This window comes from Myotis myotis, unplaced genomic scaffold, assembly GCF_014108235.1.
Source record: "Myotis myotis isolate mMyoMyo1 unplaced genomic scaffold, mMyoMyo1.p scaffold_m19_p_15, whole genome shotgun sequence".
Lineage (NCBI taxonomy): Eukaryota > Metazoa > Chordata > Mammalia > Chiroptera > Vespertilionidae > Myotis > Myotis myotis.
In genome coordinates, this window is record NW_023416319.1 from 18,207,576 (window position 1) to 18,234,202 (window position 26,627).

Consider the following 26,627-nt stretch of genomic DNA (forward strand, 5'->3'; position numbering starts at 1 on the left):
AGGACATAGAAGTTAGGTTAGAGTGTCCATGTCAGGACTTAATGTGAGCAATGAGCAGTTACCAAACATCTCTGAACCTGTTAACCCATCCTTGCAGTGCTCGCTCCTCAGTGGATTCAGCAAAACAAGTTTATGCACCTAGTATAGTGGCAATTATTGGGAGAGTTAGTTCACCCACTCTATGGGAATCAACATGTTTCTGTCTCTGAGTTGACTTTAAGTTTCTGTAGTGGAGAGAGCACAGGGCCTGATATATACACGAGTGCATCATAAAAGACATTGAATTATGTCTTCAGCAGCAGTGAGCTAAGCTAGCTAGATTTTAAACCTTGACCACAGCCCTCCAGGAAAATCTCAACAAGCTGCCCCAGCCCCTCAGCTTTCTCCTGGTCTCTGGTCTTTGAATAAGCATTTAGATTCTACAGTTGGCCCTTGAGCAACCCTGCAAGTCAAAATTCTGCATATAATTTTTGACTCCTCCCAAAAGTTTACGGATAACAGTTGAGTAACATATTTGTATGTTAATATGTATTACATATTACTACAATAAGGTAAGGTAGAGAAAAGAAAATGTTAAGAACATCGTAAAGGCCCTAGCTGGTTTGGCTCGGTGGATAGAGCAGGGGTCCTCAAACTTTAAACAGGGGGCCAGTTCACTGTCCCTCAGACCGTTGGAGGGCCGGACTATAGTTTAAAAAAAAACTATGAACAAATTCCTATGCACACTGCACATATCTTATTTTGAAGTAAAAATACAAAACGGGAACAAATACAATATTTGTATTTGCATGTGGCCCGCGGGCCGTAGTTTGAGGACCCCTGGGATAGAGCATCAGCCTGCAGACTGAAGGTTCCTGGTTCGATTCTGGTCAAGGGCTCATGCCAAGGTTGCAGGCTCGATCCCTAGTAGGGGAAGTGCAGGAGGCAGCTGATCAATGGCTCTCATCACTGATGTTTCTGTCTCTCTCCCTCTCCTTTCCTCTCTAAATTCAATAAAAAATATTTTTTTAAAAAAGAAAATCATAAGGAAAATACAGTTAGAGTATTTATTGAAAAAAAAATCCATGTGCAAGTGGACCCATGCAACTCAAACCCATGTTGTTCAGGGGTCAGCTGTAGATGCTGTTGATTCATTGCTCACTCCAAGTGTCCGTTATTATATAGACCATAACAAAGATGACATTTTACTTGTTTTCCGTACCATGTCTCTGGAATTGGTACCGTTCTCTTTTTTCCCCCTATTTATTCATTTTTCTACTTTCCATCGCCTATAAACTAATGTGCCTCCCTGAAGCATATATGTTGAAGCCGTAATCCCCACTGTGATGGTATTTGGAGGGGCGGCTTTGGGGAGGTGAACAGGTTGTGAGGGTGGAGCCCTCATAAATGGAATTGGTTGCGTTATGAGAAGACACAGGAGAGAGATGCCTGTCTTTTGGCAATGTGAGGACACAGCAGGAAGGCAGCCATTTGCAAACAAGGAAGAGGGCTCTTGCCAGACATCAAGTCTCTGGCACTTGATCTTGGCTTCCCAGCCTCCAGAACTAAGAGAAATAAGTCGTTTAGGACACCCAGTTGATGGCATTTTGTTACAACAACCTGAGCAGACTAAGACACCATCTACTTCTTTTTTTTTTTTTAATTAAATCTTTATTGTTCAGATTATTACATTTGTTCCTCTTTTTTCCCCCCATAACTCCCCTCCTCCCAGTTCCCGCCCCACTCTCCACCCTCACTCCCCACCCACTGTCCTCATCCATAGGTGCACGATTTTTGTCCAGTCTCTTCCCACATCTCCCACACCCCTTTCCCCCCCCAAGAATAGTCAGTCCATTCCCTTTCTATGTCCCTGATTCTATTATGATCACCAGATTATTTATTCACTTGATTCTTTGATTCATTTGTTGATAGATGCATATTTGTTGTTCATAATTTGTATCTTTACCTTTTTCTTCTTCTTCCTCTTCTTAAAGGATACCTTTCAGCATTTCATATAATACTGATCTGGTGGTGATGAACTCCTTTAGCTCTTCCTTATCTGTGAAGCTCTTTATCTGACCTTCAATTCTGAATGATAGCTTTGCTGGATAAAGTAATCTTGGTTGTAGGTTCTTGGTATTCATCACTTTGAATATTTCTTGCCACTCCCTTCTGGCCTGCAAAGTTTCTGTTGAGAAATCAGCTGACAGTCGTATGGTGCCGGAAGCCGGTCCATCCTTGCTGCTTGACACAGTCGCTGCAGGAAAGAAACATCTGCACAGCATATGTTTCAAGGGACCTGGCGTATATAGCATACTGTTCTTAATATGTTTGCTCCCCTTAGCGCTGTGTGTTTTAACCAAGGTCACCTCTCCAAGAAAGGTTGTTTCCCCAAGTAGGAATTTTTCCCTGAAGTCAGGGAGGGGATGCCTCTCCTAGAAAGGTTGTTTCCCCAGGTAGGAATTTTTCCCTGAAGTTAGGGAGGGGATGAAACTCCTTAACTAAGTGCCAGGCGGGTAGTTAATCACTTTAACTACAAACAATCATGTTTAAGCTACATAATCTTTACTCCCTGGAATGGAGATAAGAAACGCCCTAACCTTTGTAATAGAACTTGACAGGATTAAAATCAACTGGTATAAATGCGGATGTAACAAAACAATAAACAGCAGAACTTCGCTGGAGATCCAGACCAGAACTTGGCTGGAGATCCTGGCTAGAGATCCTGGCTAGGCTGCTGATCAACTGAACTCCGTCTCCGTGTCATTCCTTCTTCGCCGACTCCATCCACACCTTTGGGGACCCCTGGACCCGCTGGGGTTGGACCCCGGCAGTATGGGTATTCCCTTGTAGGTAACTGAGTTTCTTTCTCTTGCTGCTTTTAAGATTCTCTCTTTGTCTTTTGCTCTTGGCATTTTAATTATGATGTGTCGTGGTGTGGTCCTCTTTGGATTCCTTTTGTTTGGGGTTCTCTGCGCTTCCTGGACTTGTAAGTCTATTTCTTTCACCAGGTGGGGGAAGTTTTCTGTCATTATTTCTTCAAATAGGTTTTCAATATCTTGCTCTCTCTCATCTCCCAGCGCCCCTATAATTCTGATGTTGCTACGTTTGAAGCTGTCCCAGAGGCTCCTTACACTCTCTTCGTATTTTCGGATTCTTTTTTCATTTTGCTTTTCCAGTTGGGTGTTTTTTGCTTCTTCGCGTTTCGAATCTTTGACTTGATTCTTGCGCTCCTCTGGTCTGCTGTTGGGTGTCTGTATAATATTCTTTATTTCAGTCAGTGTATGCTTAATTTCTAGTTGGTTCTTTATCACAACATCGAGGGTCTCATTAGATTTCTTGAGGATCTCACTACATTTATCGGCGGTCTAACCAGTCTTTTCGAGGGCCTTACTAAGTTTATCGGCAGCTTCTAGACAGTTCTTGAGAGACCTTAAAAGTGGTTTTGAGCTCTATATCTTCCATTTCTGACATTTGCTTCCTGTTTCTTTGTCTCCGCATTTTTTTGTCTTTTCTTGGTGCACCCCCTAGTGGTCTTTGTGTGCAGTCTTGTTGTAGTTAAGCCTTGATTGTCGGCAATACCAAGGGTGATTTGACCTCCAGGCTAACTGGCTATGAAAGTCAGCTGTGTCTGCAGTGGGAGAGCTTCTGTGCTGGATCTCTAGGGCGGTGCTAATCTAGTGTTTGCCTGAGGCTATCCTGCAAATGGCTCTGTGCAGGGCTTGGGCGGGGCGGGTCTTTGGGGATCTACAAGGCGGGCGGAGCAAGGAGTTATGGCTGCTCTCAGTTCCGTCCCCAGGGGCTCTGCCTCTCAGAGTCCCAGCAACCACTGCAAACCTCAGAGAGAAAGCTGCCTTCGAGTTCCGACCGAAGCCAGACAGTTCTGATTCTCCCGTTTGAGTTTGGGTCCCCAGAGACTCGCCGGGATCTGGAGCTCAGTCTGAAATTCCCTCCCGATTAAAAACAGCAACCACGCCCTCCGCCACCAGCCCGCTCCGCACGTGCACTCCGCACCTGAGTATTTCACTTCAGCACTGCGCCTCCTCTGAGTCTGGGTATGATATTCTCTTTCCTCCTAGTTGTAGAATTTCCACTCAGCCAGCCTTCCTGTGGTTCTGGATGATGTCCGTTCTGTCCTTTAGTTATATCTCTGAAGTGGTTGTTCGAGGCAGCAATCTCCGGCGTTAACCTATGCCGCCATCTTGGTTTTCCTCTACTTCTATTTTTTATCTTCAATTTTTTTCTTTCCTTCCTTTCTTCCTATAAGTAATTATTGGGCATCTAGAATGTGCTAGTTGCCGAGGTAACAGTGAGGCTTATACCCTTGTGTGGGTGGGGGTCAGGGGTCTGGCAAGCAAATAAAAGGCATTACAGTGTAAATAACACTGCCGAGTGGTCACTGGATGCAAGGGGCACAAATGAGGGTCAGACCAGCCTCGTGGTTTCTAAGAGGCAATGTCAGATTTTAGCCAAATCTAAGGTTGGACAGGAGGTAGCCAGCCAGCTAGAGAGGTGGTGATGGTGTAATGTGTTCCAGGCAGTGGGAGCACCAGATGATATTTTAAAATGCAATTCACGGTCTCCCCTTGCCCCAACAGTGCCATGCCTTCACTTCACGTGTGTTTCACTGCAGGGTTCCTCCCGCACTATGGAAGCTGCAGGCATTCTGCACATATATTCAACTCAGATATGCACAAAACTGTCTCCAGGAACAACCCTCAACCAGTGGGAGGCAGGAGCCCAAGTGGTCACGGAGGAGGTGACCTTTAAAACCTTTCCAATGGAAACAGTTACCCTCCTGACACAATACGAGAAACAATGTGAATATCAAGCATAATTCAACCCATGTTTGAGTGCCTGGTATGTATGAGGAAACCTAAATTGTATAAAGTATTGGACCAACAGTGAACTAAATGGTGAATAAGACAGATGCCATCTCTGCTCCAAGAGTGAACAGTAATGTCAGCTATGGACTTAGCTGTTGGTTCATGGGTTGTAACAAACAACCACTCTGGTGCAGGATTTTGATGGTGGGGGGGTGGGGGGGGATATATGGGAACTCTGTATCTTCCACTCAGTTTTGCTGTGAATCCAAAACTATTCTAAAAACATAAAGTGTTAATAATAAAAGAAACAGTATTTTTAAAAAAGTCCTTTCAAGATGTTTAAGCAAGGGAATGATATGCTTACATTGTTTTAAGTCTGTCCTTTCCCAACATGTTTCCAACATCTCACCATATTTCTTCACCTACTTTCAACATCCAAAGCAACATTAAAGTCCTAACTGTCCAAACATTTCCAGGTCAATAATTTACCTCACTGTGAAATGTCTGCAAATGAATACCTGGAAACAACTTAGCAAAAGTATCAGTGGAAAGGTTCCACAGAAGGTGCTGGAAGGAATACAGAAACGTATCAGAGGCCCTTAAACTAATGACCTCTGCCTGAGTTCTCCCTGTGCAAACCCATCAGGGGCTGTTCTCCACAAAAGCTAACAAGCCGCAAAGCTAATGGATCCACGAATGCAGGCTAATGAGCAATTCTGTAGTCTGTTGTGAGAAATACAGAGAGGTGGCCCTGAAATAAGTGGAAAACAAGATAAAAAACCATTTAATAAATTTTTGTGCTTCATACATATTTAATGTTTGTAATGATAAGTAATAGAAAACCACAGTAGACTTCTTGGATTTTAGGAAGAGATTTATTACAGTAAAAATTACCCATAAAATAATGTATAAACATTATTGTTAATAGTAAGACTTACTTCAAAGAAGAAGATTAATTATCTTAAATGTAAATACAAATGAGAGAACATTTTTCAAAAATCACCTTAGTGAATGTTTTCTTTTTCTTTATTGTGGTAAAATATACATAAAATTTACAATTTTAACATTTTAAGATGTACATTTCAGTGGTATTAAGAGCATTCACAATTTTTAAAATATATTTTTATTGATTTCAGAGAGGAAGGAAGAAGGACAGAGAGAGAGAAACATCAATGATGAGAGAGAATAATGATTGGCTGCCTCCTGCATGCCACACTGGGGATCAAACCCGAAACCCAAGCATGTGCCCTTGACCAGAATCAAACCCAGGACCCTTCAGTCCACAGGCTGATGCTCTATCCACTGAGCCAAACCTGCTAGGGCCATTCACAATTTTTGATGAGAGCATCATTGATCAGCTGCCTCCTGCGTGCCTCCTGGGGATTGAGCCCACAACCCAGGTATGTGAACTCTGGTTCATAGGTCGATGCTCAACCATTGAGACACACTGGCCGGGCTCCAGAATTTTTTAATCATTCCAAACAAACTTTGTACCCATTAAACACTGACACTCCATTTCTTCCTCCCTAGGCCCTAGCAACTTCTAGTCCACTTTCCATGTCCATGAATTGAGTGTCTCATGTACATCATGTAAGTGTTATCATACAATACTTGTACTTTGTGTCTGGCTTATTTCACTTAGTATCATGTCTTCAAGGTTCATTCATGCTGTAGCAAATTTTAGAACTTCATCCCTTTTCATTTTTTAAAAAATATATTTCATTGATTTCAGAGAGGACGGGAGAGGGAGAGACAGATAGAAACATCAGTGATGAGAGAGAATCATTATTTTGCTGTCTCCTGCACACCCCCTACTACTAGGGATTGAGCCCACAACCCAGGCATGTGCCCTTGACTGGAATCGAACCTGGGACTCTTCAGGCCACAGGCGGATGCTCTATCCACTGAGCCAAACCGGCTATGGGTCTTCATCCCTTTTTAAAAGTGACTAATATTTTATTGTATGTATATATACTACCTTCTTTTTATCCATCATCTGCTGATGGACATAGTAGACTCTTAACTGATGAGAATCGTGATAAAAAAATTACGTTTGAGGAGGACGACTCTGACAGTTCTGTTTTTCCAAATCAGACCTCAGGATATATGATCTATTTTTTTTCAAATTTATCAATTCAATTATTTGAACAGTTTCAGAAAGTTCTAAAAAATAAATGCAACTTTATAGTTAATTAGTCAGCAGTGCTGTAAGAAGAAAAGTATATGCCATGGACATGCTTAGAAAATCCAAAGTTGCAGATTTTGTTAACGAGAGGGAGGGCTCATGAGTCTTGAGCTCAAGCTTCAGCAGAGTAAATAAAGCCAAAGTCAATTTCCAGGGGTTTGTTATGTCCATTCGTTTGCTTGGTGGTTTTTTGTTTTTTTCCCCCCAGATCCAAGAACTGCCAAGTCACACCCCTGCAGAAGACTTTGCCTCCTAACAAGCACTCGGGCAGTTCCTCACATCAAGTAGCGGAGATGGAGCTGCTGGGAGCCACGACTCCTGTTTTTATTATTTTTGTCATTTGCCTGGTTTTCCTTTGGGTGTGGAAAGAAGGTCGCAAATGGGGACGGCTACCACCGGGCCCCACTCCCCTGCCCATCATTGGGAATCTGATGCAGCTAAACCTGAAGGACATCCCTGCATCTCTCAGCAAGGTAAGGGGGTTTCATTCTGGGGCTGGCCATCTTCACCTTCCGGCTCTGCACCTGAGACCAGTGCAGGCTGGCTCTCCTCCCTCAATCTTCCTTTTTAAAAAAATATATTTTATTGATTTTATACAGAGAGGAAGGAAGAGGGATAGAGAGCTAGAGACATCAATGAGAGAGAAACAATGATCAGCTGCCTCCTGCACACCCCGCCGGGGATGTGCCTGCAACCTTCAGTCTGCAGGCCGACGCTCCGTCCACTGAGCCAAACGGGTAGGGCTTCAGTCATTCTTAGTTTGACTCACCACCAAGGCACTTTGGAATGTCTACTTCGTATTACAAGACATATCCTCTTTCTTTCTGGACTGAACACTTGCAAGCAGGGAGTGAGGTATATTGACCAGAAATATAGGTTGGATTTCAGTGCATAAGAACATTCTGCAATCAGAAATTACTTTAATATAAAGGCTTCCAATCCCTTCAGCATATAACACCAAAAGGCAAGCCCAGCAAATGGAAAAATGTGTCAAGTGTTCTATATGATTATTGCTGTTGCGTCTGTTTTACACTAAATGATCTAGAGAAGGTGTCGTGTTCCCCACTCCCCTCCCCAGCATCTCGCTCTGAGACAGCCCAGCTCCGCTACCCTGACTGACATTCATTCCTTGGCCAATATGAGAAAAGATATTATCACCAGCAGTTCATCGTGCAAGAATATATTCTCCAGAACAGCCTAAATGTCTATCAATGGATAAATAAAGGAAATGTGGGATATCTGTCATCTATCATCTATCACCTGTTCTGTCTCACACACATCGAATATTATTTAGCCTTAAAACAGCGGTTCTCAACCTGTGGATCGGGACCCCTTTGGCAGTAGAACAACCCTTTCACAAGGGTCGCCTAAGACCATCCTGCATATCAGATATTTACATTACGATTCACAACAGTAGCAACATTACAGTTATGAAGTAGCAAGGAAAATAATTTTATGGTTGGGTCACAACATGAGGAACTGTATTTAAAGGGCCAGAAGGTTGAGAACCACTGCCTTAAAAGAAGGAAATCCTGCTATTTACAACATGGATGAACCTAGAAGACATGATCCTAAGTAATATATCAAACACAGAAAGACAAATACGGCGTGATCTCACTTACATGTGGGATGCAAAATACTCAAACTTATAGAAGTGGAGAGCAGAATGGTGTTTAAAAACTATACCCCAATTGTTGGCTGTTTTATTTTTTTTTTTGTTTAAAGTATTACAAATAGTAGTACATATGTCTCCTTTCGCCCCCTCATTGACCTCCCCCTGGCCTCCCCCAACCCTGGCATATGCCCTAACCCGCCCCACCCCCCAGTGTCTGTGTCCATTGGTTATGCTTATATGCATGCATACAAGTCCTTTGGTTGGTCTCTTACCCCCACCCCACCCCTGCAAACCTCCCCTGCCTTCCCGCTGAAGTTTGATACTCTCTTTTTCTTCTTGGAACAATGCTATCAGAAATGTATAGGCTTCTTCCTTTTTCATATCTGCTTTCTGAGCTTCCTGCGATCTCATGTCCTGGCTGCTTCCTTCTCATCTTTAGTTGAACCTTAAATCTTACCTCCTCGTAGATTCCTAACCTCTCTGTTTTGTTAAGTTTTCCCATTATCATCCAACATAGTGCACTCTATCCCTTTCATAGAATTATGCTCAATTTGTATTGCAAATATCATTTGCTGCCTGTCATTTTCACTAGACTCTAAATTCAGTGGGGGCTCCTGGGCTGTACACAGGGTCTGACACAGTACAGGTGCTTAGTAAATATTTGCTTAATGGTTGCATATTATAAATGAAGGAAAGGCTGAACCCATGACTATAACCTGGGTTCAATTTCTAAAATGAAATGGATGGGGCAAAGTCTAAGTTATATATACATTATTACTTAATTTCTACCCAAGTCTCCAGTGGAGAGATTTTGCAATAGTGTTTATGTACCTGCTTGAATTTTTTTCCAGTTAGCCAAAGAGTACGGCCCTGTTTACACGTTGTATGTTGGATCCACGCCCACTGTGGTCTTGCATGGATATGAGGCGGTGAAGGAAGCTCTGATTGATCAGGGCGATGAATTCCTGGGCAGAGGACCTATTCCAATTATTTCAGATTTCCAAAAAGGACATGGTATGTATAAATCAAAATGTGGGTTCATTTTCTTTAGCAAAAAATGACTAACACTAAGTGTCTGATCTGCACCAAGCAACTGATTAGACGCTACAATGCTGCAATGTAATTTTGAGTTAGTGCAGACTCCATAGGTTAAGGGCGTTTTCCCCAACAACACTGAGCTCACTTTGGAGGCTAGCCGTAAGTTCAGGGGTTCCCAGGTCACCCATACTTCTGACCAACTGGTGAAAAATTCCGGGGTTCCCATGACCTCCTCCGGTTTAATAATTGGTAAAATAATTCACAGAACTCAGGAAGGTGCTAACATGTAATTACAGTTTTATCATATGAAGGATGCAAATGAAGAGACACTGAGGGCACGGTTTGAGAGGGTCCCAAATGCAGAGCTTCTGTTTCTGTGTCCTCTCCCTGGAAATGAGAATGTTACCCATTGATGTGTTCAGCAGCCAGGAAGCTCACCTGGGCTTTGGTGTCCAGAGCTATTACATGGCCATGATGGACTGAGTCATTGATTACAATCTCTAGTTCCTTCCACTCCCTGAAAGTTGAGGGATCAGTTGATATCCTTTGGTTCAAAACCCCAACCTTCTAAATCCATAGTTGGTCTTTCTGGCATAGCCAGCTCCATCTTTGTTTTTATTTTTATTGTGTAATACTTGATATATGTAAAGAAATATGTGTACTATATACCTCAAAAACCACTTAAAATTATAAAATTGCAAGTCCCAGAGAAATGTAAACTTAATTCCATTAAATAGCCAAATTCAACTGAGGAAAGTTGAAGCTCTAATTGGTTTTATGAAGCTGTTCATGTATTGGACAACACCCCATATATATGAGGAGGACCTCTAAGAGGTTGTACAAAATGGAAGGCTTTAATAGATGCATGTGGGAGGGGAGTTAAAAGCAAAAGGAAAGAAATAATTATTTGTAGGCCAGGTTGTCTACTGTTTTGGAGAAAGGGAATGGCAGGAGTTTTATCATGCAGATTACGTTGCTGGAATAGATCAGGAAATTCTGTGCTGATTGGTTAAACATTCCTCTCCTGGGAGAGGCTGAAACTGCAATCAGGTTATTAAGTTTTGGTTTGGTGACTGGCTTAGCAAAGTGACTCCATTTCGGCCTGTATTTCTTTTATTAACAATTCCCTCCTTTTGACCAAACTTCAGTCCGAGAGATACAGTCAAATTGTCAGTCATTAGTGCCACTCTCCACGCCTGCTCTGTAGTTATGGCAGCTTTTATTGATCCTCTGTGTGATGGGCACAGGTCACGATGTTTTTGTTTAACCCGTGTGATACTCACGCATAGGTCACATCTTCGGATTCGTAGTCCTTAAATAGGTGTTGGTTTGTGTTTTGATGTTCAGTCTTAGGTCATTTGCTTAGATCAGTTAGCAGCTGGCAACAGGCATTGACTTTTGAGAGGATACAACATGCTGATGAAACTGATGGTGCATCAGGAGAAATATGAAGTTCAGACTAAGTAACAGGTTTTCTACAGAGGAAGAAATTAGAACGCATCGGTATGGAACATATGGGGTTCCTTTGCTCCTTTCTTCGTCTTATTCAGATGAGGCTAACATTCATCATAGTAAATTCACAGAAGAATAAGATCCTAAATCCCATATTGCTTTGCTTTGCTTATCCTCTCAGAGAAAATCACAGCGAGAACGACACCACACGTTGGAGGCGTATGAAGTATAAAAACAGACACCCAGGAAAGGAGTCTGTGAGAACATGCGCCACTTTTGACCATTTTTAAGAAAACCAGACAGAGGGCTCTTCCCACGTTTGGGAATGTTGTCCCCTGGCCAAGGATTCCCCTGCCCCGTCCCATCGTTTCTGCCTCCTGTTGGCCAGAGCATAGGTTTTCTTTTCTTTGTGACAAATATTTCACCCAAACCCCGAATAGGTTGTGCTTTTCAATTGCCATTTGCTGAATCCCTGCCAAGGGGCCCTGGGAAGAGATCAGCTTTGAGGAAAATCCCGCTCCTTGCTTTCCCTAGGAATCCTTTTCAGCAATGGAGAGACGTGGAAGCAGATGCGACGCTTCTCCCTCATGACCCTGAGGAACTTCGGGATGGGGAAGAGGAGCATTGAGGAAAGGGTCCAGGAGGAAGCCCAGTTCCTGGTGGAGGAGCTCAGAAAGACAGAGGGTGAATCCCACTGATCAGCCCTTTGGGGGCAAGGGGACGTCCTGCACACACCGCCCCCACCCCCCACCCCACCCCCGGCAAAGCACCTCCTTTCGGAATCACTCCGTGGCCCACAACCTGCTCTATTAACAGGGAGCTGGCTGGGAAAAGGGGTGGGAGAAAGTGATACAGAGCTTTCAGGTAGGACTCTCACGTCCTTTAGTCTGGACTCATTTCCCAACCTCAGCACTTACTGGACATGGAAATTTGGACAAGTTTCTTAACTTTTCTAAGATGCACTTTCCACATCTGAAAAATGGAGCTAAAAAAGTCAAACCTCCAAATGAGAGTTCAGTAATGTAGTTTGCGAGACAGTTACACAGTATCCAGCGTGTACATGCTCTATAATATCATTTGTTGCTCTTATGACTATGAAAGTACTGTATTCCTATAATAACATAATCGATATTATTAGTAGCATAGTGTAATACTGTCTAGTGTCAGCATTATTAGAAGGTGTTTACATCCTAATCTGGGGACGTTTAGAGGAAATCCATCCTACGTATAAGTCTGAGCAGGAAGAAGGTGCTGTTCTTGATGAAAATCCTAAATGTTAAGAGTTGTTCATTTCTCATGTCAGCTCAGCCCTTTGACCCTACTTTGATCCTTTCACTTGCTCCCTGCAATGTGATCTGCTCCACCCTCTTCAACGAGCGTTTCCAGTACGACGATGAGAAGTTACTTTACCTGATGCGTTTGTTAAATGAAAATTTTAAGAAATTAAGCTCTCGATGGAACCAGGTAAGGCCGAGGCTGCATCTGTACGGTGGTTGATCTCATTGGTCCAGGCTGAGTAAAGGGCTATGAGCTCACCTATTCCAGGAACAAGGGTTGATGTCAGCATTCACTGTCACCTTCCCTCCACGTATGTCAAGTGAATGAGTGCAATGGCAGTTATCCCAGCACCATTGGAGGGTTGCCCTCTGCTTGCCTCTATGGCTTTACTCACACAAAAGAGGACAGATAAAACATTCTCAGTTGCCTGGGTTTCTTTTCAGGGCCTTGTGCCACTCTCTCCTGTATGACTCAGGGGTTGGCCAAAGCTGGGACGAGCAAGGAGACGGGCAGGGTCGCTCTCCTATATGTCGTGATTGTCCTCCCTTCTCTTCTGCTTGGAAGTTGGAGGAAGGGATTTTGTCTGGCCAGACCACAGAGGGGGTTAGGCAGCCCATTCAGGAGCTCTGGTCCCTCTTCACAAACTGAATTTCCAGCGTCTCTCCCCTCCCCCCTGACTTTCAGATGTACAATCTGTGGCCAAAACTCATAAAGCATCTCCCTGGAGAGCACAGAGCATTTTCCAAAAGGCTCTCAAATGTTAAAAATTTCATTCTGGAAAAAGTGAAGGAGCATCAGGAGTCCCTGGATCAGAATAGCCCTCGAGACTACATCGATTGTTTCCTCAGCAAGATGGAGCAGGTACTGTATGCACCGTCTCCCCAGCACTGCATCTTACCCTCCCATGGGAGTGCATGAGAGCACAGTCACACCATGGAGGGAATTCTTGATTGTTATGGCAATGGGGCACACTATTATCAGTAATAATAGAACTTCCTCTCCACATCTATTTTCCTGTAAGATAACTATCGATAGAAGTGTTTTTGAAGTGTTTCTGCTTTCCTATAAGGTTTGTTTCACTCTGTTTTAAATTAAGTTAATATTAAATCTCTATAATCTTATTGCATAATAGATTTGGCTTATGCTAAGAATTAAATAAAACAGTGAAATTCATCCTAGTTACTGAAATAATAAGTAGAACATAAATAAAATATATGTTAACATTTCCATTTTCTCCCTGACGCTCTTCATCAGCAAAGACTTTTAAAAACTAACTGAACTGTCCTGGCTGGTATTGCTCAGTTGGTTGAGCATTGTCCCATGCACTGAAGGGCTGCTGGTTGGATTCCCGGTCAGGGCGCATGCCCAGGTTTCAGGCTCAATGTTTTGCTCTCACGTTGATGTTTCCCTCTCTTTCCCCCTTCCTCTCTCTTTAAAAATCATTAAAAATGTTTAAAACAACAATAACAACAAAAATGAACTGAACTTTCTCTTGTTGAGGGAGTTTTAAATACTTAACATTCTTGATTCCAAATAAAGACAGTGAGGACTATAGGTAGGAAATGACAATGTGCCAAAAAATTTGGATTTCCACATGCAGACATAAGTCCATTTTGAAATGAATAGAAGGGACATAGTATAAAGAAACTGAGTGAAAAAAAAACGACTCAGAGTTTTAAAAATAAAGCGAATTTAAAAACAAGTACGCTAGTACTTTCCTCAAATTTAAAAATCAGTGGTATTAAAAACCCACCAAAAATAATCAGCAATGAAAATAATTTAAATATATAGGAATATAGAAATTTTATTTTCTTATTTTTATTTTTTTAAATTAAATCTTTATTGTTCAGATTATTACATTTGTTCCTCTTTTTCCCCCCCATAACTCCCCTCCACCCAGTTCCCACCCCACCTTCCGCCCTCACTCCCCCTCCACTGTCCTCATCCATAGGTGTATGATTTTTGTCCAGTCTCTTCCCGCATCTCCCAGACCCCTTTCCCCCGAAGAATAGTCAGTCCATTCCCTTTCTATGTCCCTGATTCTATTATAATCACTAGTTCATTCTGTTCATCAGATTATTTATTCACTTGATTCTTAGATTCACTTGTTGATAGATGTGTATTTGTTGTTCATAATTTGTATCTTTACCTTTTTCTTCTCCTTCCTCTTCTTAAAGGATACCTTTCAGCATTTCATATAATACTGGTTTGGTGGTGATGAACTCCTTTAGCTTTTTCTTATCTGTGAAGCTCTTTATCTGACCTTCACATCTGAATGATTGCTTTGCTGGATAAAGTACTCTTGGTTGTAGGTTCTTGGTATTCATCACTTTGAATATTTCTTGCCACTCCCTCCTGGCCTGCAAAGTTTCTGTTGAGAAATCAGCTGACAGTCCTATGGGTACTCCCTTGTAGGTAACTGGGTTTCTTTCTCTTGCTGCTTTTAGGATTCTCTCTTTGTCTTTTGCTCTTGGCATTTTAATTATGATGTGTCTTGGTGTGGTCCTCTTTGGATTCCTTTTGTTTGGGGTTCTCTGCGCTTCCTGGACTTGGAAGTCTATTTCTTTCACCAGGTGGGGGAAGTTTTCTGTCATTATTTCTTCAAATAGGTTTTCAATATCTTGCTCTCTCTCATCTCCCGGCACCCCTATAATTCTGATGTTGGTACGCTTGAAGCTGTCCCAGAGGCTCCTTACACTATCTTCGTATTTTCGGATTCTTTTTTCATTTTGCTTTTCCGGTTGGGTGTTTTTTGCTTCTTCGCGTTTCGAATCTTTGACTTGATTCTTGCGCTCCTCTGGTCTGCTGTTGGGAGTCTGTATAATATTCTTTATTTCAGTCAGTGTATGCTTAATTTCTAGTTGGTCCTTTATCACAACATTGAGGGTCTCACTAGATTTCTTGAGGATCTCACTTCATTTATTGGCAGTCTCACCAGTCTTTTCGAGGGTCTTACTAAATTTATCAGTGGCTTCTAGACAGTTCTTTAAAGACCTTAAAAGTGTGGTTTTGAACTTTATATCCAGCAGTTTGCTTTCCTCCATTTCTGTCATTTGTGTCCTGTTGTTTTGTCTCGGCATTTTTTATGCTTCGCTGTGTCGATAGAGTGGCTTTCTGTGCTAAGTGTCCCAATTACCTGAGGTAGACACTCTTGGTGCACCCCCTTGTGGGCTTTGTGCACAGTCTTGTTGTACTTAAGCCTTGATTGTTGTAATCACTGGGAGGAATTGACCTCCAGGCCAATCAGCTGTGTCTGCAGTGGGAGAACTTCTGTGCTGGAGACCCCCCTCTACAGCAAGACTTGCTGCAATGGGGCTTTGGTGCTCACTGAGTATGACCCCTGTGTGTGTCCTTTATGGTTCCATGGAGCTGCAAACTGGGTGGTCCCACTCTGACCTCTGGGCTTCCTGGCTCCTGGATCTCTAGGGAGGTGCTAATCTAGCCTTTGCCTGAGGCTATCCAGCAAAAGCCTCCCTGCAGGGCTTGGGCGGGGCAGGTCCCACGGGATCAACAGGTCGGGGCTAGCAGTTATGGGTGCTCTCAGTCTTGCCTTCAGAGGCTCTGCTTCTCAGTGTCCCGGTAATCGCTGCAAGCCCCTCGGAGAGAAAGCTGCCCTCGGGTTCCAACCAATGCCAGACAGTCCCGCTTCTCCTGTATGAGTCTGGGTCCCTAGAGACTCGCCCAGAACTGGAGCTCAGAGCCTGAGACTCCCTCCTGATTGAAAACGAAAACTGCACCCTCAGCCGCCAGCCTGCTCCACGCGCACCTGCACACCTTAGTATTTCACTTCCGCACTGCGCCTCCTCTGAGTCTCGGTATGCTTTTCTCTTTCCTTCTAGTTGTGGAATTTCCCCTCAGCCAGCCTTCTGGATGATGTCCCTTCCGTCTTTTAGTTGTATTTTTGAAGTGGTTGTGTGAGGCAGCAAACTCCGGTGTTTACCTATGCTGCCATCTTGGTTTCCCCTTAGAAATTTTATTAACTAGTGTAATAGCATTAAACATTCAAATGTTTAGTGCCCATTTTTATGCCAGGTGTGCAGGCTACATCCACAAAGACTTAATCCCTATTATTTTTACTAGAATCATTTTAAAATAGGAAGCTCACTCACTATTTTTAAGCCCTGGATCAATTTATTGTCTAAACACTTTGTAGACCCCATGTAAAAAGTTATGAGAGCCCTAGCTGGTTTGGCTCCATGGATAGAGTGTCAGCCTGCGGACTCAAGGGTCCCAGGTTCGATTATGGTCAAGGGCATGTACCTTGGTTGCGGGCACATCCCCAGTAGGGAGTGTGCAGGAGGCTGCTGATCGATGGTTCTCTCTCATTGATGTTTTTAAGTCTCTATCCCTCTTCCTCTCCCTTTCTTTCTGTAAAAAATCAATAAAATATATTTTTAAAATTATGAGTGGAAATGTCCTACAAGTAGTTTTCATATTAGAAATTCCATTATAATGATGAATTGACAATCATCATTATATTGGAGTAGGTGGGGCCAAAAGCATCTAAGTCAGTGTAAGTGAAGGAAACAGACCAGTTATAAATCAGTGCTTTCTCTACATTGTGTTTGCATAGAGTTTATCATCTGGTCTTTTTCATTAAATATAATAAAAGCAGATACCGTTCACTGAGTATTTGTATATTTGAGGCATAGTTCCAAGAGTTTCCACCCACGAATTAACTCTTTTCATCATTATAATAAGCCTATGGAGCATGTTCTATTTTTTTTTTTTATCTCCGTTTCAAAGATTATGAAACTGAGTAGAGATTAAAGTAACTTGCCAAAGGCGCACTTCTGTTCATTGACTAACCTGGGATTGAACCTTGGAGTGTTGATCCACAACCGATTTTTTTTTTTTATACACTGCATGACAGTGCAAAAAAAATGAAGCCAATTACTAGTAAAGGTGTGTGATTATGGAGCTCTGATAAGCCATTGCCTTCTTTTTAACTCCTATAGCCATTAACTCTCCCACCTACAGGAGAAACACAACCCCATGTCTGAATTTGACTTGGAGAACTTGGCAGTCTGTGGATCCAACTTGTTTGTGGCAGGAACAGAGACCACCAGTTCCACCCTGAGATACGGGCTCCTGCTCCTCATGAAACATCCAGAGGTGCAAGGTACAGCAAGCATTTTAGTGATCAGGGCACGAGGCAAGGGTGGGAAGACACTGCTGACCATGACTTCTTCGCTTTCTCTGGGCCCCTTTCAGAGCACCATGCAAATGGCCATGTATGTGGTTTGCGTTTGTAGATTAGAACTCTGTCTAGTAATGCTGATAAGGAAGAAGCACCTTTGAGAACTGAAAGGCTGTTGTTTAAACTGGAAGCAGAGGAACTTCTGTATCCTGAGTCTTATGTATGAGGTTCAATGCCAAAGAGTAAGCCCTCGTTAGATGAGGGACCCATGAGTCACGATGCTGGGTGCTTATCCTAGGCCTGTCAATGCTGGCTGTGTGACCTCAGACAAGTCATTTAATCTTTCAGGCCTCTGTTTTCCCAACTTGCAGACGGACCAGATTTCCCAAAGGGGATTTTTAGCTGTGATATAACAACAGTCAAAGATGAAATGTTGGTTGGTTGATTTTCTCAAGCGCATTCTCAGAGCACAGGCCTTATAAAGCCAGTGTTTATGCTGCTCAACAAAATGGTATTTACCATCCCCACAAAACTAGAAGGAGACTGGATGAAGGTGACAAAGAAGCAGCTCCCGATAGAATGAGGATCAAACATGTGCCCCTACAGCTGCTTTGCCAGGAATCATGGGCTCAGCCATAATCCCTGCTGCAAAGGTCCTTGCCTCACCCGTACATGAGAACAAACCAATGAAGGCAGGAGGTTGAGAACATAGTTAATCCAGCCTTTATGTTTCCTTCAGCAAGTCTCTGGCATTTACAGCAAAATAGAAAAGAGAAATTCCAGCAATAACTGGTTTGGCACAGTGGATAGAGCGTGGGCCTGCGGACTGAAGGGTCCCCGGTTCAATTCCGGTCAAGGGCATGTACCTTGGTTGCGAGCACAGAGTGTGCAGGAGGCAGCTGATCGATGTTTCTGTCTCATCAATGTTTCTAACTCTCTATCCCTCTCCCCTCCTCTCTGTAAAAAATCAATAATATATATATATATATATATATATATATATATATATATATATATATATATATTTTTTTTTAAAGAGAAATTCCATCAGGAGCAGAGCAATGGGCTGTTTAACAACAAGTCTTTGACATTGGGAACCTTTTCTAGGCCATGTTCTGCTGCACATGGCAAGCATTTCAGGTAATTCCCAGGTACCCAGGGAACACATCTCTTGAGTGGCATTCATGATTCCTGTCTCTGCAGCCAAAGTTCATGAAGAAATTGACAGTGTGATTGGACACAACCAGAGGCCCTCCTTGAAGGACAAGATGAAGATGCCTTACACAGAGGCTGTGCTGAATGAGATACAAAGATACATCACCCTTGTTCCATGTAATGTACCACATGCCGTGACCAAGGACACGAAATTCAGACAATATGTCATCCCCAAGGTTAGATGTGTCTGGGAAAACGGACTGGGACAGGAGGGGTGGTGCGGTCCCTCAGTGGGCCCGTGAGAGGCTCTCCGTTCTATTGCAGGAAGAGAGCAGTCAGTCAGATGGCCGTGGTTGGAAACCTGTCACTGCACGCAGTGCACCCTCCGGTCACTCTGTAGCTCTGCAGCCGGCCTCTGCCTTCCTAGAATGGGGGGGCTGACCTGGGGCTCCCAGGCCCCTCCTGCTCTCAGATAGGATGTAGTTGGGAGCAGTGATTTCCATTAACGAGAATCTCACGGGAACTGCAATCTGATTTCTCAGGTTAGATTTTAAAAGGGGGGAAGTGGAAAATGTGTCTGTAGCTCTAAGGTAATTAAGCCAGTGTCGATCTTCTTTAACCCAAATGTTCTCCTCCCAGAAGTTTATGTTTTGGCCATTGGAGATGTTGCTGCTCCTGACAGTTAACATTTGTAGGGCACTTAGCACTTACCAAAACTTACATGCTCACTAGGGATATAGTCAATCTCCTGTAGTGATTAGGGGCTTCAGTTTTACATTTAAATAGTTCCAGAGCATAGAAGAGGAAGAAAAGGTGCCAACCTGATCAAAATATTGCAAAACAGAATAAAAATACTACAAAACAGCCACCGATCTTACTTAAAACTATCAATGCAAACGTGTATTAGTACATTAAGTCTAGCATCACATTACAAACCCCACATAACCAACAAATGAGATCCTTAAGAACACAGGAATGGTCTAACACCAGGAAATCTAGTTTAATAAAATTTGCCATATAAATAAATAAAATTTAGGAGAAAAATCATATGATAATCTCATTTGTACAGAAAATACTTTTGATAATATTCAATGGCCATTTTAATTAAAAAATTATTTTCAAATTATAATTGACATTTAATATTATATTAGTTTCAGGACCTACCTGGTACCATACATAGTTAAGACAATTTTATTGACTATATTCCCTATGCTGTACTTTACATTTCTGTAACTATTTATAACTGCCTATTTGTACTTCATTTTTATTTTTTAACCCTTAATAAAGGAGGAATAGACGAATATCTCTTTAGCCAGAAAAAAAAAACGAATTTCCCAATCATGCTTATTGATGAAAGATTAAAAGCATTCCTAAGTAGGAATAAAACAAGGCTATCTACCAGTACTTATATTATGCAAGTAGAATTAGAAAAAAATAGTGAGATAAAACATTCCAAACAAAGAAGCAACTTTGTAAATGATATAATTATACCTGGAATTAAAAGAAACTTAGCCAAAGCACAATTGCAAAAACAGAATTATTCAGTGGTTAGGTACAAATTTATTATTTAAAAAAATCGATTGCCACCTATATAAAATAAAAATGATTTTAAAAATATAATGAAGATGCGTTTTCATTAATCAAAACAAGAATAAAATATTTAGGAATAAACTGAACAAAAGCATTCAAGATCTATAAAAAGAAAACTGAAATGTTAATGAGAGATATAAATTGAATAAATTACAAGATTTATTCTGCATTTGGGTAGAAAAGTAGCAGTTATCCCCAAATCAAAAAATGTATACATTTATGAGATCTCAATGAAAATATCTACCAGATTTTCTTGGAACTAAGCTAGCAGATCCTAAATTTGATATGGAAAAAAAAACCCACATAATCAGGGATAGGTCCTACCAAATGTTAGAATGTAATACAAAGTCACAGTTATTAAAGCAGTGTAATATACCTTCCTGAAAAGACAGATCAAGGAATAAAGTCTAGAAATAAACTTAATGATACATGAAAACTTCATACTTGATGAAGGTGTCTTCCCCTTAGAGCAGCGGTTCTCAACCTGTGGGTCGTGACCCCTTTGGGGGTCGAACGACCCTTTCACAGGGGTCGCCTAAGACCCTCGGAAAACGCATATATAATTACATATTGTTTTTGTGATTAATCACTATGCTTTCATTATGTTCAATTTGTAACAATGAAATTGGGGGCCACCACAACATGAGGAACTGTATGAAAGGGTTGCTGCATTAGGAAGGTTGGGAACCACTGCCTTAGAGGGACAATATGGAATATTCAACAGAGGTGAGAAAACTCTTGGGGGAGTTGGAAAATAATAATAACAGATCCCTGCCTCATATCTTACATGAAACTTTATTCTTGGTGGCTCAAATATCCACACATAGAATATTAAACTTTAGAAGTACTAGGAATAAAACTGATGACTTTTTTTTTTTAGAATTTCAGAGTTCTAAAAGACTTCTAACATTGACTCCCAACACCAAGAAAAGAGGAGTAAGAGGGCCCTGTATTTAAAAATCGATAAATTTGGCTATATGCAAATAAGAAAAATCTGCCTGGAAAAATAAAGTGAAAAGATAAATCACAAACTGAGAGAAAATTTTGCATGGTTCATAAGAGGAAAGGACTAATTACTGAAAAATAAAATGAACTCCTACAGTCAGTTTGAACAAACCCAAAAACCAACAGATGCAGAACGTGAAAAACAAAATTAAAATTTGAGTAAAAATATTTACAAATGGTTTTTAAATGTGTAAAAATATACTCACACAATGAAATATAATGAAAATTATAATTCTAAAGAAATTTTTTTTTACTTATAATATGTTGGCAGGGTATAAAAAAGCATATAATTTTGTTAATGGTATAAATTGGTGTAACCTCTATAGAAGACAATGTGGTAATACCTATTAAAATTCAAAACACACATACAACTTGAAGAGTAGTCCCACTACTAGGAATTTATCCTTTGTGTACTTTCTATAAAATAAGAATATTTATTGCAGCAATATTTGTGATACTTGAAGATTGGGAAACCCCCAAATGTTCATTTACAAAGGACTTTAAAACTTCCTTTATTTCTGGGGGAAACCAAGATGGCGGCATAGGTAAACACTGGAGACTGCTGCCTCGCACAACCACTTCAAAAATACAACTAAAAGACGGAACAGACATCACCCAGAACCACAGGAAGGCTGGCTGAGTGGAAATTCCACAGCTAGAAGGAAAGAGAAAAGCATACCGAGACTCAGAGGAGGCGCAGTGCAGAAGTGAAATACTAAGGTGCACAGGTGCGCATGGAGCGGGCTGGCAGCCGAGGGCACTGTTGTCTGTTTCAATCAGGATGGAGTCTCAGGCTCTGAGCTCCAGTTCTGGGCGAGTCTCTGGGGACCCAGACTCAAACGGGAGAAGCGGGACTGTCTGGCATTGGTTGGAACCCGAGGGCAGCTTTTTCTTCGAGGTTTGCAGTGGTTGCTGGGACACTGAGAGGCAGAGCCTCTGGGGATGGGACTGAGAGCAGCCATAATTGCTCCCTCGACCCGCCCTGCTGTTCCCCTGGGACCCGCCCCACCCAAGCCCTGCATTGAGGCATTTGCGGGATAGCCTCAGGCAGAGGCTAGATTAGCGCCGCCCTAGAGATCCATGACATGAATTCTCCCATTGCAGACACAGCTGATTCTCACAGCCAGTTGGCCTGGAGGTCTAATCCCTCCCAGTGTTACCTACAACAATCAAGGCTTAGCTACAACAAGACTGCGCACAAAACCACAAGGGGGTGCACCAAGAGTGTCTACCTCAGGTAATTGGGACACTTAGCACAGAAAGCCACTCTATCGACACAGCGAAGCATAAAAAATGCCGAGACAAAGAAACAAGACACAAATGACAGAACGGGAAGAAAGCAGGCTGCTGGATATAGAATTCAAAACCACACTTTTGAGGTCTTTCAAGAGTCTACTAGAGACTGCTGATAAACTTAATGAGCTGTACAAGAAATCTAATTGTGATAAAGGACCAACTAGAAATTAAGCATACACTGACTGAAATAAAGAATATTATACAGACTCTCAACAGCAGAACAGAGGAGCGCAAGAATCAAGTCAAAGATTTGAAATGCGAAGAAGCAAAAAACTCCCAACCGGAAAATCAAAATGAAAAAAGAATCCGAAAATACGAAGAGAGTGTAAGGAGCCTCTGGGACAGCTTCAAGCGTACCAACATCAGAATTATAGGGGTGCCGGGAGATGAGAGAGAGCAAGATATTGAAAACCTATTTGAAGAAATAATGACAGAAAACTTCCCCCACCTGGTGAAAGAAATAGACTTCCAAGTCCAGGAAGCGCAGAGAACCCCAAACAAAAGGAATCCAAAGAGGACCACACCAAGACACATCATAATTAAAATGCCAAGAGCAAAAGACAAAGAGAGAATCCTAAAAGCAGCAAGAGAAAGAAAGTCAGTTACCTACAAGGGAGTACCCATACGACTGTCAGCTGATTTCTCAACAGAAACTTTGCAGGCCAGAAGGGAGTGGCAAGAAATATTCAAAGTGATGAATACCAAGAACCTACAACCAAGAGTACTTTATCCAGCAAAGCAATCATTCAGATGTGAAGGTCAGATAAAGAGCTTCACAGATAAGAAAAAGCTAAAGGAGTTCATCACCACCAAACCAGTATTATATGAAATGCTGAAAGGTATCCTTTAAGAAGAGGAAGGAGAAGAAAAAGGTAAAGATACAAATTATGAACAACAAATACACATCTATCAACAAGTGAATCTAAGAATCAAGTGAATAAATAATCTGATGAACAGAATGTACTGGTGATTATAATAGAATCAGGGACATAGAAAGGGAATGGACTGACTATTCTTGGGGGGGGAAAGGGGTGTGGGAGATGCGGGAAGAGACTGGACAAAAATCGTGCACCTATGGATGAGGACAGTGGAGGGGGAGTGAGGGCGGAGGGTGGGGCGGATACTGGGAGGAGGGGAGTTATGGGGGGAAAAAAGAGGAACAAATGTAATAATCTGAACAATAAAGATTTAATTAAAAAAATAAAAAATAAAAAAATAAATATATAAATAAAAAAAGAAAAAAAAAAAAAAGAGTGCTCAGTCCTATTCCATCCACTAATTAGGAGTGTCAGCCTTGTTAATGGATCAAGGATAGGCACGATCAAGTACAATCCCTCTCTCTTTTCTGGTTCCAGGGCACCACAGTGTTTCCATTATTGTCTTCAGTCTTGCTGGACTGCAAGGAGTTCCCCAATCCAGAGACGTTCGACCCAGGCCACTTTTTGGATAAAAATGGCAGCCTCAGGAAAACAGATTACTTCATACCCTTTTCCCTTGGTAAATACAAGTAAATCCATCCACACCATACGCCTGCACATTTCGGACAACTTTTTAGCTTCGCTGAGATTTTGGCATAACTAAGTAATCCCTGGATGATAGCGAAGTTGATCATGTGAAACTGTTACAGTTTCTGTGTAACTGTCTGGAGCCACTTCAGTCTGTGCACCAGTAGGATTAGAGAAGTCACCCAGGGACTGTTTTGTTGTTGGGTAACTGAGTATAATGCCAGTTTTTAAAGAAACCAAAGTCAAGCCAATTCAAATGCCACATGTTACCAGATGACAAAGGGACTTGCTTTTGCAGACTCTTTTCTGTTGCTTTCCCCTTTGTAATATTGACTTTTCCAAAACAAATGTACAAGTTTTTTTCTTCTTTTAAAATTACTAATGATTATTAACTTTCTGATTCTTAGAGCCGGAGGCCATCAAAGAGACTTGCCAACTTTGTATTTTTCCTTCCCCTCTGAAACCTGAGCCCCACATACCCTTGCCTCTTTTCAAGAGCTGGTTGGCTCCCAGTTACTATTTCCCATAAGGTTATAAAGACAACTTAGGATTGGTCAGCACACATTCTTTTTCCTTATCTTATTCAATCATTTGCTAAGTATTTAACAAATAACAGTTAAGATGTTTTGTTTCTAATTACAGTGATAATACGTGTTCAATGTAAAAGATGGAAAATGCAGAAAAGCAAAAAAAAAGAGAAAAATAAAAATTATTTGCCATTTACTCTATAGAGATAACCACTGTTGTCTAAGTATACATAATAGATGTATATTTAAAAATAAAATTTGGTTCATTCTGTACAATCTTTCATCATTTATTTTCACTCAGTTTGTTGTGATAAAAGACAGACTGTGGTGTTAAATAATCTTCCACATTAACATATTTAGGTTTCATTGTGTGAAATGCAGAAGAATTTATTCCATTATTTTGTTATAGATACATATACATTTTTCATCTGACTCATCAATATCATAAATAACAATGCAAGTGACATCCTAATAGATGCATCTCTCTTTCCTATGGCTAAATACCCAGAAGGAGAACAACCCAATTAAAGAGCAAACATTTCTTGAGAGAGTTTTGATATATACTGACAAATAATTGGCTTCTGGCACTTGATAAAATCCCCTTTTCTGATCAGTGTTTTCCATGGCTCTTAGGGGCATATTGTATTGGTTGTCTTGGTTGGCACATTGTATCTGAATATGAGCTATTTATTGTATTTGCATTTGGAGGGAACTAATGGGGATGTCTCCTCCTTCCAGGGAAACGGGCCTGTGTTGGCGAGGGCCTGGCCCGCGTGGAGCTGTTCCTCTTCCTCACCACCATCCTGCAAAACTTCTCCCTGGAGCCCCTGGTGGAGCCCAGGGAACTAGAGATCAAGCCCCTTGTTACTGGGCTTCTCAACGTTCCCCCGCCTTTCAAGCTGCGCCTTCTTCCTAGATGAAAGAACTTTCCTCTTTTAACAATTTGGTTCAAAGTAATTGCTTTTCCTCTTACTCCCCAATAGTCTTTCTCTTCATTTTAAATACTGTGTAGGACAGAAACACCACTCACTAAAAACTTGATGGACATTTGTTTAAATCTGCCAATCCCTTGACAAAAAGGAGCTGGGTCCTGGAAACGCCAAGGGCACAAACACTGTATTCATACCCTGTACAGTTCTTTATAAACCACGCGTCAGCAGAACCAAGACCAGGCCCACACAAGGCTTTTGTCGGGGATAATTAGCAATTTAGTAGAGGCTTCGCTCTTTCTGCGGCTTTGCACATATGCCGATTTTCTGCTGTTTTTCACAACAGGGACGTTACTCTAATAGCCTATGTGTGTGACTTCTATTTCCAATTGAAAGCATGTATAGGATTTGCACCACATTCACAAAATAAATCCTTACTTCCACAATAGATTTCCTTTGTATGTTTGACTTTATTTCAAGTCTCAAGCATTTCTTTCCATGAGTTATGGCCCTCTACACTTAGGATAAGATAAATACGTAGATGAAATTAAACAATAACCTATCACAAATCTCTCCCTACACCACCCTCATCTATTTGCAACTATTGATGTGCATGGGGCTCCAAGAGGCTTCTTTTGTTTTTTTAGAAATATTTATATTGATTTCAGAGAGGAAGGGAGAGAAAGAGAGAGAGAGAAACATCAATGACAAGAGAGAATCATTGATTGGCTGCCTCCTGCATGCCCCCTACTTGGGATCTAGCTTGCAGCCAAGACCTGTGCCCTGACTAGCAATCAAACTGTGATCTTTTGGTTCATAGGTTGCACTTAACCACTGAACCACACTGGCCAGGCTCAAAGAGCCTTCTTGCATAAGATGTCAAACTTTGCACAGCCACATCCTATTCAGAAAGAGGAGAGAGGTGGATTTGGTGGTTGAAAAGCAAGAGGAGCTGCAAGGGAAGACTGAGCATTCCCAAGAGAACAGTGACCAGAAAACAGCTGCAACTATCCCAGCAGTGGCCCAGCTGTGAGCAGCAGCTGCCACAAAAGGATGGTTCAAATACCAGCAGGCAGCCCCACCTCCAGGGACCCTGGGGGGAAGGGA

The 26,627-nt window shown here is 41.8% G+C and overlaps 1 protein-coding gene across 2 annotated transcripts; it reads left to right on the top strand.

Moving 5' to 3' along the window:
- Positions 1-6,340: 6,340 nt before the first annotated feature.
- Positions 6,341-25,960, top strand: LOC118669861 (cytochrome P450 2C44-like). 2 transcript variants are annotated; one of them, XM_036336351.1, is made up of 10 exons: positions 6,341-6,395; positions 7,199-7,463; positions 9,457-9,619; positions 11,630-11,779; positions 12,399-12,559; positions 13,058-13,234; positions 17,354-17,495; positions 18,717-18,904; positions 23,915-24,056; positions 25,330-25,960. In XM_036336351.1, the coding sequence occupies exons 1-10, from the start codon at positions 6,385-6,387 to the stop codon at positions 25,509-25,511; spliced, it is 1,581 nt and encodes a 526-aa protein (XP_036192244.1). In that variant the 5' UTR covers positions 6,341-6,384; the 3' UTR covers positions 25,512-25,960. The 2 variants fall into 2 exon arrangements, with proteins under 2 accessions (XP_036192244.1, XP_036192246.1); XM_036336353.1 differs by having other exon boundaries at positions 18,717-18,845; positions 25,330-25,398.
- Positions 25,961-26,627: the final 667 nt, after the last annotated feature.

Coding starts and splice junctions, on each gene's coding strand:
- LOC118669861 (XM_036336351.1), top strand. Junction 7,464..9,456: donor TCCCTGCATCTCTCAGCAAG/GTAAGGGGGTTT, acceptor ATTTTTTTCCAG/TTAGCCAAAGAGTACGGCCC. Junction 9,620..11,629: donor AGATTTCCAAAAAGGACATG/GTATGTATAAAT, acceptor TGCTTTCCCTAG/GAATCCTTTTCAGCAATGGA.